Here is a 16,508-nt window from a genome sequence, read left to right on the forward strand (position 1 = left end):
GCAGAGCGCTGAGGCTGCAGTTCGGCTGTAGTCAAGGGTACTGCTGAGCAAGAACCTCAGTTAAAACAGAGGCCCCAGTGGTGCTGACCAGCTGCTGATGGTCTAGTAATACCCATGAGCACTCATAAAAACTCCTGCACTCCTCCCCTCTTGGCCCAGTAGCTTGGTTCCATCAGCGATCGCAAGGGGCTGCTTCCTGGATAGCACTCCGGGGCTCTCCAGTGAAATCCTCCCTTCTCCTCTTGCTTACCGCAGGATTTTCGGAGCTTTTCTCTTACTGGCTTAGGGACAGGGGAAAAATCCGCCTCCTCCCCCTTTGGTCTTGTGACAGGAGCACAGGGGAGAGGGATTAGTGAGCTAATTAGAAATGATCGCATCTATCAGCACTAATTAACCATACTGTGGTCTCACTTGCCTGTTCTTTTGAGCTGCTCCCCTTCGGGACAATTCCACAATCGCCCCTTGCCTTTGGGGTGGCTCTGTGCCTTCTGCACTGATTGGAAGTGATAGCCCAGCGCCGCGGCAGGGAGAGGGAATCCTGCCCAGGCTGCGCTTTCCAGGCGGCGGCGTTCCCTTGCGCTCGCAACCCTCACCAGGGCCCCGGCGGCTTCCCGCAGCGCCACGCTGCTGCTAATGACCGCCGAACGGAAATGGCAGAGGGATTTGGTTTCAACACCTCGTCCCTCCAGTGCCTCTTTCGCTCCTGGCACTGTGCTGCTCCGGGAAAGGGCGAGACACAGAGTGCAGTCCATTGGATCTGGGATTGGGAGAGACCTGGGTTCTCTTCCCCTTTGTTCCGCTGACGCCGCCTGCCCCAGCTTGCTTTGCGAGGCTGGGCGGGTTAATCAGCCCGGATGCACACCCTGCCTGCCTGCCTGTTAGGTATATTGTTAGTGCCTCCTTTGGGTTGGGGTGGCAACGAAAGACACCTAATAGCATTTAATCACTTTTAACTTGCCCGGCAAGCAGCTTTGTTTCCCTAGCGGGAGCCTTGTTTTTTAGCTCCTCCGTGCATGTGTTTCCCTACTGATCCTTGAAAAATGAAGGTGAACGGGCAAGAGGAATAACACCAGGATAATGCTGCATTTTGAGATCTGTGGATCTCATTTGGAGATTTGAGGGCTTCTTTATACTTGACTATTAATGACCTTGTCCCTTAACTACTTCGCAGAGGCAGTCACGCCTTCTGACTCGGCGACATTCATGCGCTTTCTTTCTATCCTGGTGAACTGCTTTGCCTCTGCCGAGCTGTGGGAGAGGGAGCTGGATTCAAATCTGCGTGCAACATCGTTGTAAAATCTCTCTTGTGGGTGATGAAGTGTGAGCTCCAGCATCCCCAACTTGACTCGCAGACCCAGGTGGAGTTTGCAAAACAGGCAGTTACAAAAAACACTGACTTGTTTAGGCACAGAGCAGAGTTGACCAGGACTTATTGAGACCATAAATAAGGCCCTGTGGTGCCTTATTAGAGTTACTTCTCTGGGCAAAACAGACTAGAAAAGACTTGGAGAGGGTTAGTCTGTAACAGGGAAAACGTAAAAAACAGCAAATAGTCTAGTAGCACCTTAAAGACTAACAAAGCATGTAGATGGTATCATGAGCTTTTGTGGAGTATAAGAAGTCCGATCCAAGAATAAATAAGGGGGAGGAAAAAGAGAGAGACACATTGAGTAGATGTTTCAAGTAGTTACAAGAGGCTGATAAGAACAATTAGCATCTCCATTGTTTGGTTAAGTCATTAGGATGTGGAAGGTAGTGTGCGAGCCAGCTGATATCCCTGTTCTTTCCATTTGCATAAGAATTAAACTTGTAAATGAAGTTAAGTTCCAAAGCTTCCCTGTGTATTTGGCTGGTGGAATTGGCCTGAAACAACAGGGTGACTTGGAGATCCCTTAATGAATGCTCGGGCAGATTAAAGTGCTCTAGGAAAGACCTGTTTCCCTTGGGGAGTAGGAGGTGATAACCAGGTGTTTCCCTCGCTGTTTAGAGTAGACCAAACCGACTCTGAAACTCCAGGAGCATGCCCCACCAGACACGTTGAAGTGTCTGATGCTTACAGTGGGAAGCAGTCTCCTTGTTAGCTCCTTAGCCAACGTGAGAGACGCCCCAGTGTACAGATGGGGAGGGTTCTGGAGCAGGCAGGGGTGGATTTCAGATATCTGCTGAAACCAGTTGGCTGAGGGAACATCCTCATTGTAAACCGGCCCAGAGTTAGGTTCCTGGAGGGCTTGCAGTGTAATTCTCTAGGATCTGTAGCTGCCTTTGCACAGTCTCCTGTAATGGTTCCTGCTCTAGTGAGCTAGCCACACTCAGCTGGCCAGATAGCCACACGTGGCTAGTGTGTTGGGTACCACGATGCTAGAAAAATCAGGCTGTTTTTGTTGAGCTGGATATACCGGAGGGGGCGACAGTTCCAAGTCTGTTGCCTCCCTGCTTTGTTGTCCATCCCCTAGCTAGGTTTGCAGCACCTTCCCAGTCTCGCATTGGTTGTAGTAAGCCATAGATGTTGCCATCCATCCCCGCGCTGGCATGAATAGCGCCTCTTTCCAGGCACGTGGCAGTGCTTACCATGTCAATAACAATCTGCGCCTAACACAACTTTCCAGTGGTGTCATGTCTCATTACCACATGGGCTTTCCTTAGGCTCTTTCTTGTCTCGTGTTCGGAATTTTGACCTTCCTCGTTAATTAAACAGAGACTTTGCTCCAGCCAGTGATTGAGTTACCCAGTAATACCTGCCTAAAGCCATCATCATAAAGGACAGAAGTTCTTTTTAATGCAAATCATTTGGTTCCAGATGTTTTGATCACGTTTAACGATGGCTCAAATTAACGAGAGATTGGATTAAGTGACAGGCTCTCTCGGCTGCTTTTCCTAATCAGTATGGTTCTCAGTATCTTTCCCCCAGATTGCTCTCTTGGGCGTCGATGCAGTTTCCAGTTTCTCACTGCGTGGCTTGGATGTACTTTAAATAAAAATAACACAAATGCAAATCAATTTGAGAACCAGGGAGATAAAAACCCCCGTGCGGGGATGCAGACCACCTTTCACCCAAAACCAAATCGCCCGTCCTCCCCACATGGCTCCTGCCTCGATCCGACCTTCTAGGAAGGGCGCATGCGAGGGAGCATGAGATGTTGAAAGTAACCGTTGTATAACAAAACTGAGCCTTGTAGGTCTCCTAGCAGATACTTACACAGAGAGGAACTCTCTGATTGTAGAGGGCTCTTGGATCTATCAGAAGGAAGGCAGAACAAGGCCCATACACTCGATCGTCCAGGCTAGAAAACAAGGTTTGAATTTGTGACTTAGGCCAAAAGTACAGTCCCCACCCAATTATTGCATTCATCAGCTGTAAAGCTGTATGGAAAGAGTTTGGGGGCTAACCTATCGCCATCTCGCTCGAGCGTAAGTAAACAGCGATCAACCGCCCCATCTTGGGGCCCGGGTGGCATGGTCGTCACCCGACAGACGCTGCTCCACGCGGGTGGAGGTCTTGCGTTGCGCCATCTGTGCTCTGCACTCCTTGGAGCCCCTTAAAGATTACTTACCATTGGGGGCGGTCATGTGTATTCGTGTCTGTGGTGAGCCAGTAAGCCTGGGCTCGTCAGTCGACCCACACAGGCACACACGCTGCCTCTGATACAGAGCGGGTGCGTGTGCGGAGCCGGCTTTTGAGCAGGCTCCCTGTGCGTTCCTGCTCCCCCCCACTGCCTCTGATAGAGAGACCACAACGCAGCGGCGGAGAGAGGGCAGGCAAGAGCCGGTGCTTGTGTGGAGCCGGTTTTTAAGCCGGTTCCCTGCGAGCACCTGTTCCCCCTGCCCTCCCCCTCGGTGTGTAAACGTGCAACTGCTACGTTCACCAAAATAAACATATTCGAGCATCCCTACTTCCATCACATCCACTGTCCTTGTTTGGCACGCAACCTCGCTGCTGGCTTGTCACCCGTATCCATTCTGGGTCTGTTCTGTGCTATGTGCGTGCTGCACTGCCACACCGCTCGCCTTGGTGGGTTGTGTTTCCTTGGCACATCTCGTGCACCTCGTCCCTCTCTGCGTGGCCTACTTCTCTGGCCTTCGCGTGCCCCTGTTGTCTTTTATTTCTCAGTTTCATCCGTCTTTGCAGCATTGTCCATTTTAGCCATCACCCTCCCCCCTCTTATCTCAGGAGCAGGCTACTCTGACAGCTACTGTATACCCGGTTTCTTGTGCCCCCCTCCCTCTCAGATGGATCAGACAACAGGGGCACGCGAAGGCCAGAGAGGTAGGCCACGCAGAGAGGGAAGAGGTGCACGAGATGTGCCAAGGAAACACAACCCACCAAGGCGAGCGGTGCTGTGGTGCAGCATGCACATGGATACGGGTGACAAGCCAGCAGTGAGGTCCAGGGTGGTTACCGCTGGAAGAGCTGGGGCATGGTGGAGTCTCCCTTACATGGTCATTCCCTCAGGTCTGGGTGACATGCTCTAGCTCCGCTCCTGGAGGTGGACCGGATGTGGGGGGAGATTCTCTGGTCTGTGCGCTTCGGGAAGTCCAGCCGGCTGGTCGGAATTGTCCCGTCGGGCCGGCAGCGAATTGGTGTTCCTGGGCGGATGCTCCTCAGGGGAGGCAGGGAGCCGGCAGGGGAGCGGGGCTCGCGCTAGCCCTCGTAAAGGTGACGTTCTTCCTCTCTCCCCGGTTTCTCCACGCAGCTCGGATTGGGAAAATGAAACGGAGGAAGCAAGACGAAGGGCAGGTATGTCCCCTCTGCAGCCGGCCTCTGTCGGGATCCGAGGAGGAGATGAGTAGACATGTGGAACAATGCCTTGCAAAGGTAGAGGCGCAGCGGGCCCACCTGCCATTCCTTTCTCCCTGCTCTCTCGTAGTGGCCCTTCCCACCCTGCTGCGGTGAAGGCCGGGCTGTAGGGTGTGCAGGCCGGGAGCTGTGGGCGCTAGGCCTGGAGGGCGGCTCAGGAGAGGGCCTGTCTGCCTCCTGCTGGTGGCTTTGGTTTTTAATACCCACCCACGCTGTGTGAATGAGCTCCGGCTGGGTAGCCCAGGCCCCTGCGGTGTGTCCAGGCTCCGGCCTAGCACCGCGAAGGGGGTTCTTTCCCGGGCTCTGCCTTTGCAGCTGTCTCAATGTTGCCCGTTTCGAGGCGATTTCTTGAAAATGCTGCTTGAGCGTTGCGCACTAGGCATCGGGGCTCCTCAGACTGCCCCGCCTCCTGCCCGCGGGAAGGTGAGCCCTGTCCAAAGCCGGGGGAGGGGAGTAAACCCTGCCGATGTCCCGCCAGGGCTTTCTGTAGTGTCCTGCTTCTGCCCGCCGTGAACCCCCAAGCAAAGCGGGTTTTAAAAGACCGGGGTTGAGACCAGCCTCCCGGCACCAGGTGTCCAGAGGAATCCGCTTCTGGCCCTGCCGAAGGAGCTCTCCTGGGCGACGGGCGCGTGCTGCTTTCGGCTCAGGGTCTGCGGGTCACGTGCCGGGACGGTGCCGGCCAGGTTGCATTTGGGCACATGCCAGTGGCGTCCTGGGGCCTACAGCTCAGGTGGGCCTGTTGGATTGTGGGAGGCCCTGAGGGCTCTCGGCGCCTGTCGATTCCGACCAAGCGCGGAGTGCGGAGGCAGATGCTGCTGCCCACTCCAGACACAGCCGCCCTGTAGGAGCAGTCCTGACCCCCCCCAGGGGATTTCGGGGTCTTACTCTCTGCCCCTTTCTGCCTGACACAGAGAGAAGGCTCGTGCATGACTGAGGATGACTCCGTGGACATCGAGAACGAGAACGGCAATCGCTTTGAGGAATATGAGTGGTGCGGGCAGAAGAGGATACGTGCTACCACCCTCCTGGAGGGGGGATTCCGAGGTAGGGGGAAGTTTTAGGGGGGAGGGGCTGACTTGAGGCACATCTACCATGGGCATGGGCCAGTCGCTTCTCTCCGGAGGGAGGGGCTCGAGCAGCGTAGCCACCCACCGATGGGTGGGAACTTGCAGTGATTTCAGCTCTTACCGCCCGGACCGGCCAGGGTAGCACTGTGTTATCTTGCACAAAAGCCAGGCTGTACTTAGCATGCAGGCAATGTAGCCACGAGGGGCGAGGGATTGAGAGCGGGTGGAGGGCGAGCTCCTTTGGGAAGGAATCCGTTCCTTGTTGGCACATATTAAGAAATACATGGACGTATTTGAAGGAGGGGGGGGGCGGGGAGAGAAATGAAATTGTAAAAATTCCCAGCCTGGAGTGACGAAAGCTGGTTTATCAGCCGCTGGTGATGTATTGAAGGTGACAGCGAAGTCGCTTTAGCACCTGAATAAAATATTAAAGGGCCGGTTATGCATTTATCACTCCATCCCTTTTAAGGTTGATAAATGAGAATCCAGCAACCTGCTGTGTACCTCCAGCGCTGCAGGCCCTCAGGGCTCCGAGACAAACACATTTTATTTTCCCTTCTTCTGCTGCGCCTTCCCCCGTGACAGGGAAACCGGTTACAGAGGAGAAAGAGTTATAGCAAAATTTGACCTGGGGTGAGCTTTCCTGGTGAATGCAATTGTAGCTGGAAACCTGGCCTCGTTCTTACACTCGGCCCTTTGGCCTCCCGCCGCACGATTTACCAAACTGGTCTCTGGGGTGGACGGCTGGCACGAAGGAGAGTCGCCTGCACGCAGCCCAAACACGTGCGGAAACGCCAGCTGGGCCCTTTCGATGAGGAGGGGAGGCTGCGTCTTCAGACCTCCGCTTGGGTTTGAATTGAAAACACCTCGGGGCTGAGGGGCTCAGCCTCACGTGCCCATGCACCTGCTGGCTCTTAAGTGACCCCGGGTGCTCCGGATCTCTCTGGAATAGAGGAGCAGGTGCTCGGGACCACGGAGGTTAAGTAGCAGGAGTGTGAGGCAGCTGCGCCGTGTTCCTAGTGAAGGCTGCGTTCCTGGCTCCTGCAAATAATTGTCCCAGACCCAGAGCTTCATCCACTCGCCCCCGGACCAGCACGTGGCTTGCGAGGAAAGTGGTGCAGGCCGGGGGGAGAGTTTGGTCATTAACGTAACTGCTCGCGTCGGCAGTACAGAGCAGGGGACGCTGTTCTCTTCAGTGCTACGGCATCGGCGCGCCTCTTCCTACCAGTCTGCCCGATTTCCCACCCCTCTGTGCAAGCGTGACCTTTCCTCTTCCACCGCTCCTTTCACCTCTTCTCGTCAGCGGGGTGGAACCTCTCCCTCGGGCCCTGGCGTCATCGCTGGGTCACCTTACGGCCATGATACTCCCAGTCCCTTCTAGCTGAGAACTGGCGTGTCCCCTTAAACTTTTGGTCCCACCCCCTCGCCGGGACGGTGTTTCAAATGGCGCGGCGGGAGGGAGAGTGCTCTGCAGCCCGTATGATCAGGCTCGGGGGACGTGCAGGATCCTGGCTCGGGGTTCTTTAAAATGTGCAGTAGCTCCAGGGACTGAATTGGGTGGAGGTTAGCCATGTGTCGCAGCAAAGGCCACGCTCCTCTACCTTCAGAGGGCTGCCCCCAGCGAGCGTGGCCGCTTCCAAACACAGGTATCGAGCGCGGGTAGAATTGTGCCGTCCCACATTGGAGCTCATTAGGGATGTCAACGTGTAGACGGCAACATGATGAACCGATAAGCCTGGGCTTAACGGTTAATCTTGTTGATGACATGCCCTCTTCTTCCCGCCCCCTCCCCCCTTACCATGCTGCTTCTGTATCCGAGGCAGCAGCGCCGGGGGGAGTTGCCAGGAAGCTGCCTCTGTCTGTGGTAGGCCAGGCTCGCCGTGGACAGAGGCTGCTCCACAGCAGCAGCTGTCTGCAGGTTCCAAGCTCCCCGTGGACCGTGGCTTCTGCAGGGGAGCAGCCTGTGTCTGCAAGGAGTTCAGCCCTGCTGCGGACAGGGGCTGCTGCCGCCTCGAGTTGCTGCCCCTGTATCGGGGGTGGCAGGCGGGGGCCGGTTTGCGTGGGAAGCCGGTTTTTAAACGTGCTCCCTTTGTGGACTGGCTCCTGCCTGCCACCCCACTCTGCTGCCTCTGTACCGGAGGCAGCAGCACGGGGTGACAGGGCTCCTCGGGAATGGGCCAGACGCGCACTGGCTGCCGGCCCCGCCCCCAGAGACTATCGAATAGTCGTGTAACTGCTAAAGTGTCCTGCAGATACACAACTATTCAGTTACCCGCTAGCTAAACATCCTGCATGCCCTTGGAGGATGAGCTCTAGGGCAGGGGTGGCCAACCCATTAAATGAAGAGAGCTGAAACAGCGGCAGAAAAAATGCGAAGAGCTGCACCAGGACTGTTGAGCGCAAAAAAAGAAGGAAGAGCTCCCCACCAGCCACAGTTGTTGAGCTCTCCCCCTTCCTCCCCCCCAAAAAAGGACGCTGTCCCTTTAAAAACTGTGGGTTAGGCTTTTTGGCCACATCTGGCTCCCATTGGCCGACGCCATCTTGCCGCGCTGGACGGCTCCCCCGGGGGAGGCTTCACAAGCCGCACTCTCAGGGGTGAAGAGCCGCATGTGGCTTGTGAGCCACGGGTTGGCCACCCCGCTCTAGGGGATTCCTTCCCAGAGAGCCTCACCAGATGTCTTGCGGGGGGGATGAATGTAGGTTGGTAAAAGAGATGGGGGGGCTGGGAGCTTGTCACTGGGGGGGGCGGAATCGAGCATGTTTTGCTGCTAGTTTTCTGCTGAGCATCCCTAGAATCCTGCCTCAGCGTCCCCAGAACAGGCCTGCCAGCTGACTCTCCCTGTGCCACCCGACGGGAAGTCCTGGCGTGGCCGGTCCATGAACTCTTCGTAGTCTGAAACAAGTTCCGGGGGCGTCAGCCTTTCCCTCCTGTCCGGGCCTCCTCCTCCCCTGGCATGCAAGGCTGCTGAGTCTTCCTTTGAGAGACCTCTTCTGTGAGGCTTGCAGGGAACTAAATGTGCCTCTTTGCCATTTTCTCCCATGTTAATGTCGGCTCTCTCCACCTTCCTGGGACAAAAAGCTGGCCATTAGTAGCCCGGCAGTGTGGCGCATCCTTCTGGAGATGCCCTGCCATGCTAAAAACGGCTTCCTGCCGACTCGGTGGCATCACTTAACTCTTCCCACTCCTGAGCCCACCGTTAGCCCAGTCCCCTTGGCTGAGAAGGAGCAGCGATGTGGAAATCTAAGACATTTTTAATGCCAAACAGATCTTGCTAAGCTCCATGGATGTTGCTAGTATCTGGAGAGCTGACATGGAGAAATGCATGACACTGGAGGGAGAATAGCTGTCCATGTGTCTCATCCATTTCTCTTTTAATCGTGTTGGTTGCTCTGAGGAGCTGTCACGGCCCGGGGGAGAGGAGACGGTGGCCAGCGTTTATTGCGCAGTTCCAGCTCAAATCTAGCAGGCAGCATTGCAATGCTGACCCGAAATTGGGAACCATTCGGAGCCTTTTATTAGGTGGTTGGATTTTTTTTTTTTTTGGTTTTTGGTCAGAATGTACAAAAATCACATCAGTGATCACGATCTTCAGACATATAGGGGCATAAACTCTGGCAAGTCAAGTGTAAAAGTATAATAAGGCAGGCCGAGAGAGAATCTGAAGAGCAACTGGCTTAGGTGGAAAAAAATAACAGCACAAAAATTGTTTGAGTACATCACAAGCAGCCAGCCAGCCTGCCAGTCAGCCCGTGGGCCTACTGGCTGATCAAGGTACTAACACAACACTCAACGAAGACAAGTCCATTGCAGAGAATCTAAATTAATGCTTTGCATTGGCCTTCCCCGCAGAAGATAGGCGGGAGAGCCCCTCTTGCAAGCCGTATTTTTAGGTGACCCAGATGGAGGTGTCCACGGAGGAGGTTTGAACAAATTGATAAGCTAGAAAGTCATAAATAAATGTTCTTCACCCGAGAGTTCTGCAGAAACTCAAGTATGAAATTGCAGATCTACTCAATGTGGTATGTAAATGATCACTCACATCCTCCGCGCCAGATCACTGGAGGGTAGCTAACGTAAAAAAAAAAAGCCTACAGAGAAGATCCTGGGAAGCTTAACTTCTCTACCAGGCAAATTGTTTGAAACTGTAGTAAAGAACAGACTAAGCGGTCACGTAGAGTCAACACTCTTGGAGAGGGAAACCATGCCTCACCAGTCTGTTAGAATTCTTTGAGGGGGATGAACAAATATGTGGTCACCGAATCCTTGAAGTTTCAGCAAGCCTTTTGACAAGGTTTTTCGTCGAAGGCTCTTGAGCAAAGGAGCCGTGGGATAAGAGAGAGGGCCCTTTCATAGAACAGGATCTGACATAAAAGCTAAGAAACAAAAGAGAGAAATCAGTGGCCAAGTTTTCATAATGGAGGAGTAAATAGTAGCCATCTCCAAAGACCTGTACTGGGATCTGTTCTGTTAAACACTGATCAGCTGGAAAATGGAGTGAAGAATGGGGCAAAATTTTGCACACGGGATCAAATTACTCAAGAAAGTGAATGAATGTTAGGAACCAGTAGGCCAGGGCGAGAGAAGACCGAATGTGTAATAGTCCATGGTACACCCACACTATGAATACATCTCCAAACAGAGGCATTCGGATTTGGAAAGGTGCAGAGAAGCGCAGCAAGAAAGTCTAAGATCAGGGAGCTGTCCTGCGAGGAGAGTTTAATAAGACTGGGACTGTTGAGTTTCGGAAAGAGATGGCCCACGAGAGGCTATGACTGAGGTCTGTACCTCTATAAATGGCGTGGGGGACAGTGAATAGGGAAAGGTTACTACCCCTTCAGGTAGCACAAGACCACGTTCACCCAGTGGAATTAATAGGCCGCAGGTTTAAAAGAAAAGCAAGAGTGACTTCACAGGGCCCGTAGCCAGCCGATGGAGTTTGTTGCCAGGGGATCGTCGTAAAGGGCAAAACTATAACAGGGTTCAAAGGGGGTATTGGATAAATTCGCGGAGGACAGATCTATCGGTGGCTATTCACCAAGAAGAACCCCCAGTGTCCCTAACGCTCTGACTGGCCAGCTGGTGGAAGTGGACGACGAGGTGGATCACTTGATTCCCTGGGGGTCACCTGACATTGGCCACTGTGGGCAGACGGCACTGGGCTAGATAGACCTTTGGTCTGACCCAGTGTGACTGTTCCGATGTTCCTAGTCCAGATTATTGCATAAAATAGCAAAAAGCAGGTGTGACTGCATCCCCCGGTGCCAGTCTGCACCGCGTGTCTTTATGGATGCTGAGTGCTTAGTTGTTAGCAGCCTTGGATGTTCATATTGTCTGGGCAGTCTCCGGCCAGAATTCTTGCCCTCTCTACAACCTTAGTGGGAATAGTCCTGTCTGTGATTGGCAAGGCTGTCCTGAAGAATCGGGCTCATCCGCATGTTATCAGTACGAGTGCGGTCTTACCTACAAATCCCAGCCAGGGCCTTAGACACTGTGCACACATGGAATAAAGGCAGGCCCTGCCCCCCAAGAACTGAGAACAAGTCCAGAAACAGGCGGAAAACCCAAACCGGAAACAAGAAGGTAATAGGGACGCGACGGTTGGGTGTTACACCCAGCACTCTGGCTGTCTGGCCTTGCAGCGTGGTGTCAGTGTTTCATAGAGGGGTTCGTGGGCATTTTGAGCTACCTTCACGTTTTTTAAAACACTGGCAGTTTTCGTCACTGAATCTGTTTGCCAAAACCTGGTACTGTCGTCTTGTGTGACTCGAGGCTGTTAACAATTCAAGAGGATTCTAGGTGTTCTCGCTGGGGCCACGTCAGATGCCGCAGCAATGGGACATGGGGCTTTCCAGAAGTTATCTTTGTTTAAACTAGGACTTTGCCTTGGATAGGGAGGACAATCTTCTCTTTCTCCTTTGTCACCTCCCTCTGCAGCCTCCGAGTAGCGGGGCAGGAATCCACAGATCTGCAACATCTGCCAGATGCTGCTTTTAATCAGGTCCTTGTTGTAAGTGAGAGATTAACTAGAAATCATCTGAGTGAAACTAAGAGGTAGGGGTGTAACCCTGCCTCCCCTCAGCAACAGTGGTGTCTGAACATGTGTTCTTGAAACGTGAGATACCACAGTGAGAGATTTTGCCCAGTATCCGAAGATTTCATCCCTAGGGTCATGGGACGAAAACTTGTTTTGAAATATCCTAGCATTGACTAGCCATCCATTTACATAACTGATCAACGGAGAGAGGTCCTTGCATTCGTCATTTACATCTTCTGTGTCTTTTTGCTCTTTGTTACAAGGGATTATTTCACGCAATCTGCGTCTAATAAGCTTCAAGCCTGTCTGTATTTAGGCAGCAGCCAAAGCCCAGCAAATGAAAGCGCTGAGCGTTTCCCTCTCTGATTTTTAACTCTCGGCATATTTGTGCCAGTTCTGTTCCTCTGCAGAATGGATGCACATTCCCCCAAGTGTTTACACTGTAAAGTGATCCCTTTAAAGAATTCCCGAGGGAAGTTCAAAAGGGGATTTTTCTTTGAAACGTTTGGTGCCTTTTTGTGTGCGCGCGTTACTTCAAGGGGGGGTAGAGGGAAAAAAGTGCTTTATCTGAAAAGAATCGCATCAGCTTTGCGCTGATAGAAGCCGCTGTCATCTCTTAAACGGCTTAACGCAGTCAAAAGGCAAGCAGACTTAAAACAGTGTCTTACACAAGGATCGATGGGTGGAACACACAACTGGTAACTGGGGGGAAAAAAAGCAAGCGCGAGAGAGATAACAGTAATGAATGCATTAAGGGACGCTTGAGGGAGGCTGGTTCTTTGTAGCAGCTTCAAAGGTGCCTGGGCGGACGCTCGAACAAACTGTCCTCTGGAAGTTACCGTTCCCGCACCTCTCTGGGAGACGGGTTTAACTCTCCCTTTCCTTAGAAGACGGGGCAAGTGGGTCAGGGCATGATGGATTAGCGGCTCCTGTCTGCATCACCTTTGGAGGGGTGGGGATCTTTTGTCATGCCTCCATCAGAAGGGGCTTGGCCGAGAGGGGAAGGCTGTGGGGGGAAGGTGGGGAGCGGCTGGGGGGCGCCGGCCGGAGCGGGGGACAGCGTGTCAGTTTATCGATCGCACCTCAGTCAGGAGAGCTGCAGGCGCGGTGCTCGGAGCAGGAACAGCAGCATGCTTAATGTGATTGAAAGGCAGTTAAAATGGCGGTGACCTTTTCAGGGGGAATTAGATTGCCTGCCAAGAGTGGTTAGAGGGAGTGATAACGCCAGCTTGAGGAAGCTGTCCAGTCAACTTCAAAGGCAGAGAGACAGAGACAGGAAAAGCAAGCTAGCAGCAAGTACCATTTAAGCTCCGAACCGCCCTGTCTGATGGAACAGAGATTGCTGTCCTCTTTAGCTAGGGAAGAATTGTAGCTAAGCTCTTGCAACCTGCCCGTTCCCCCCCTGCCCTTCCGGAGGGCACCGTAGCAAGTCACTTGCCCGGTGCTTGCATGGATTCCTTTTCCTCCCGCAGAGCAGGTGCCTGGAACATAGCGGCGAGGAAGCCTTGGAATCCATTAGAACAGTAAGCAAGGCCTTTTCGGGGACTGATACAAAGATCAGCCAGACAGGAACCTAACTAAGACGGATTGCGAGGCTGGGAGGGGAAACCCACCGGGAGTATTTAATTCTTGAGTTTCTCTTTGCCCCCCCCCCCCCCCCCCCCCCCCGAGATGGCACAGGATTTATAGCCAGCTCCAGTAATGTCCTTAAGAGAGGAGCCTGCCCCGGTCCCCTCCCTGAGTAGCGCATCCGGTAGGGGATGCGGAGGGCTTGCTGAAGCTTGATCCTCTGTGACAAACCAAAGTCACTCCAGGGTGCTCGTTAGCTGTGGCTCTCGTGTCGCATGCAATCAGTGCAGCGGCTTGAAAAGGGGGACTGATTCAAATACAAATGCCTGAAAGTTGCCAGCAGATGGCTGCAGTCCCGCTGTCGGCTCTCGGGCAGCCCTTGCCCTGCCAACGGGCTTCAGCAAATGTCGCTGGGCCGACCTGCCTGCCGCCCCCCTCCCCTCCCGAGCCGATCTGCTGGCTTTGCAGAGCCGGGGAAGGGGTGGGACAGCAGCCGTGGGCGTTGTACGAGAAGCGTGCAAGCAAACGGGCAGGTGAGGCCCACGCCCTCTTGCCCTCCAAACGGATGCGGCCAGGGACTAAGGTGTCACAGCCGATGATCGAGCAGTAACGTTCGGCCCTTGTCTGGGAGCTCCCTGTTTGATCGTTTTCCATTAGAATGGGGGCTGAGGGCAGGCTCCAGCATTGAGGAGAAACTGAATCTCTCGCCCTTCCAAAGCACTTCTAGGAGCGCCACCCATCGAGTCTCACAAGATCTCTGCGACATGCTGATGGGCCCTGTTTTACAGATGGGTAGACTGAGTCACGCAGCTGTGACTTGCCCTATGGCCTGCATGCAGAGTCAGGGGCAGAGCTGGGGTGAACTCACCCAGTGCCTGCCCTAGCCCCCGTCCAGCAATCAGCAGCTTCTCCAGTCTCGGCCAAAGCCGGGCCACAGGCAAGCCTGCAACACCCCACCTCCCTCCGTCAGTCCCAACGCCTTAGGTGAGATCAAGCCAAAGAGAGCGGAAGCCAAGTGCTACGTTTAGAAAGACGGCAGTGGCGCGGCTGGTGCGGGAGTGGCAGGAGAGTGAAATTTCCCTGGAGATGGAGGTGTCTGGAGCGCATTCTGAGCCCGCTGGATGAGTGAATGGGTAAACGGCATCGTTACCCCGGTTTCTGCATTGACTCGACAGGGCACCCGCCGGTGAAGCCCACTTTAAATCTGAAGCAAGTCACCTGCAAAAGCATGCAGGGGTGCAATGAAGTCTTTAATCTCCCCTCCTTCCAGATCCCAGCTTCTCTCCGTCACGTGTGTCCATTGTCCCCCCGCCTCGGCTTTGCCCCTCCCTTAAAATGTCTTATGGGGCGCTGTCCGTGTAAGCGGCTCTTGCGCTCTTACAGCCCTGGCCTTCCCAAACAACGTGTCGTCTCGAAGCTCTTCTGGCCAAGGCTCGGTTCTATGGGCCTGCGTCCCCCTCTGGGGCCTGGGCCCGCTGCCCACCCCAGGCAGCTCTGTTCGCAGGGGCGCAGGCTAAATGCAGCTTCCTCTCCGGCTTTGCTCTGTACACAGTGACGTCTGAGTCTTGCATGCTTTGACATTTGCTCCCTTGCACAGGAGAGGCAGGGCTTTGTCCAGGAGCTTGTTCTAGAGCTCGGGGCAGAAAAGGACCCGTGGGTTGCGGGCCCTTGCTGTAGACGTGTAATTAACAAACCAGAATTAAGCTTTCCCAGAAGGCTTTTATTCATGTGTAGGACCTGAGGAAAAGGTCCATTCAGTGGCTGATGAACTTCTGCCATAAAGTAGCCGAGCAGTAGTATTGAAAGGGTTGGTTTTAATAAGGAGGATGGAGAGATGAGAGGCAGGGACGGACACACACGTGCGCACGCACACACATTGTGTAGTGTGTGTAACGCACTGCAATTGATATGTAATCATCTCAGTGATACTTACTTCTTGCATCACAAACATTAGCCACATTGGGGGAAGATATTGTCCTAGATGCTTTTTTACTCGGACACTGCAGAGTTAAAAATCTCTTTTTCCTGTTCTCCTAATCAGGCCTGTAGTTTGGCTCTTACAAGTTTCAGTTTAATATTAATCTCTGTTAAGAGATGTCCAGAGAGCCTACGGTTTGTGCTCAAGCTGCTGTAGAGCATTAGTTTATCGTCTCCCTTTAAACGAACACCAGTGTCTACAGATTTGTGTGTCTTGTGTCACATCTAAGGTCACACAAGCTGGAAAGCGATTTGGAGGGGGAAAGCAACTGTTCTCGGCTTTATCTCGCTCTGCTCGTCCGACCGCATTTTGAGTGCAGTCGGTTCCCCTGTTGCTTGGGGGGGGGAGGTCTGTCACGCAGCAGCAAGGGAGGGAGACAAATTAATTAAAAATAAAAAGGAAAATGTGCTTGTAAAACTACCAGAATTGGCAGAGAGAGTCCAGGGGCATTTCTGGTACCTGAAACGACTCAGTCGTTGAAATTGACTAGATTTCGAGTTGACAGCATCCCTTTAAACTTCTATTTTCCTTGATGTTGGACATGCAGGATAAGATCATCCGGTCCCAGCTGCAGCACACGCCGAGCTGTTCCCTCCAAATCCATTTTTCTAGTGCTTTGTCCAGTCCAGCTTTGAAAGTCCCAAGCTTCAAGACAGCCATTTGATAATTTTTCAAGCCGTCTGCAGTTCTGCTCGAACTGCTGCCTACCTCTTGGACTTGCAGGTCAGATTTCAGCCTTAGCCACTGAGTCGCTGATTGACGTGATTTTAATAGCCTTTTAGAATACAGTTGTTAAGTCTGGGGCAGGGAGATTTTTCTAAAGGAAAAGCGTGGGCAGGTCTCAATGGCTCTAAACAGCGCCTGTCTCTGCATGTCGTCTCTTACGCCCGGCGGTGAAACGCATTATCGAGTAGTGCCCGGAAAGTGGCTAACTGCGTTTGACACACGCCAACTCCCTGCCTCCACACTGGATAATTGCATTGTCAACTGTTCAGCAAAGTGGCAGGTGACACTGCAGCCCGATTGATTGTCCTAGCACCGAGGCTCCTAGGGCTGTCAGCTAC

General features: G+C 53.4%; 1 protein-coding gene across 7 annotated transcripts in view; it reads left to right on the top strand.

The window, feature by feature from the left end:
* The window catches only part of RNF220 (ring finger protein 220), a 330,094-nt gene that overhangs the window by 259,156 nt on the left and 54,430 nt on the right, over window positions 1-16,508 (top strand). For 5 of the 7 annotated variants that reach the window (XM_075935811.1, XM_075935812.1, XM_075935807.1 and 2 more), the window contains 2 exons: window positions 4,692-4,813; window positions 5,707-5,839. In XM_075935811.1, the coding sequence (XP_075791926.1) occupies window positions 4,692-4,813; window positions 5,707-5,839 (255 nt within the window). The remainder of the gene's footprint in view (window positions 1-4,691; window positions 4,814-5,706; window positions 5,840-16,508) is intronic. The other 2 variants (XM_075935809.1, XM_075935810.1) reach the window with 1 other exon arrangement.

The sequence above is a fragment of the Pelodiscus sinensis genome, chromosome 9, assembly GCF_049634645.1.
Source record: "Pelodiscus sinensis isolate JC-2024 chromosome 9, ASM4963464v1, whole genome shotgun sequence".
Lineage (NCBI taxonomy): Eukaryota > Metazoa > Chordata > Testudines > Trionychidae > Pelodiscus > Pelodiscus sinensis.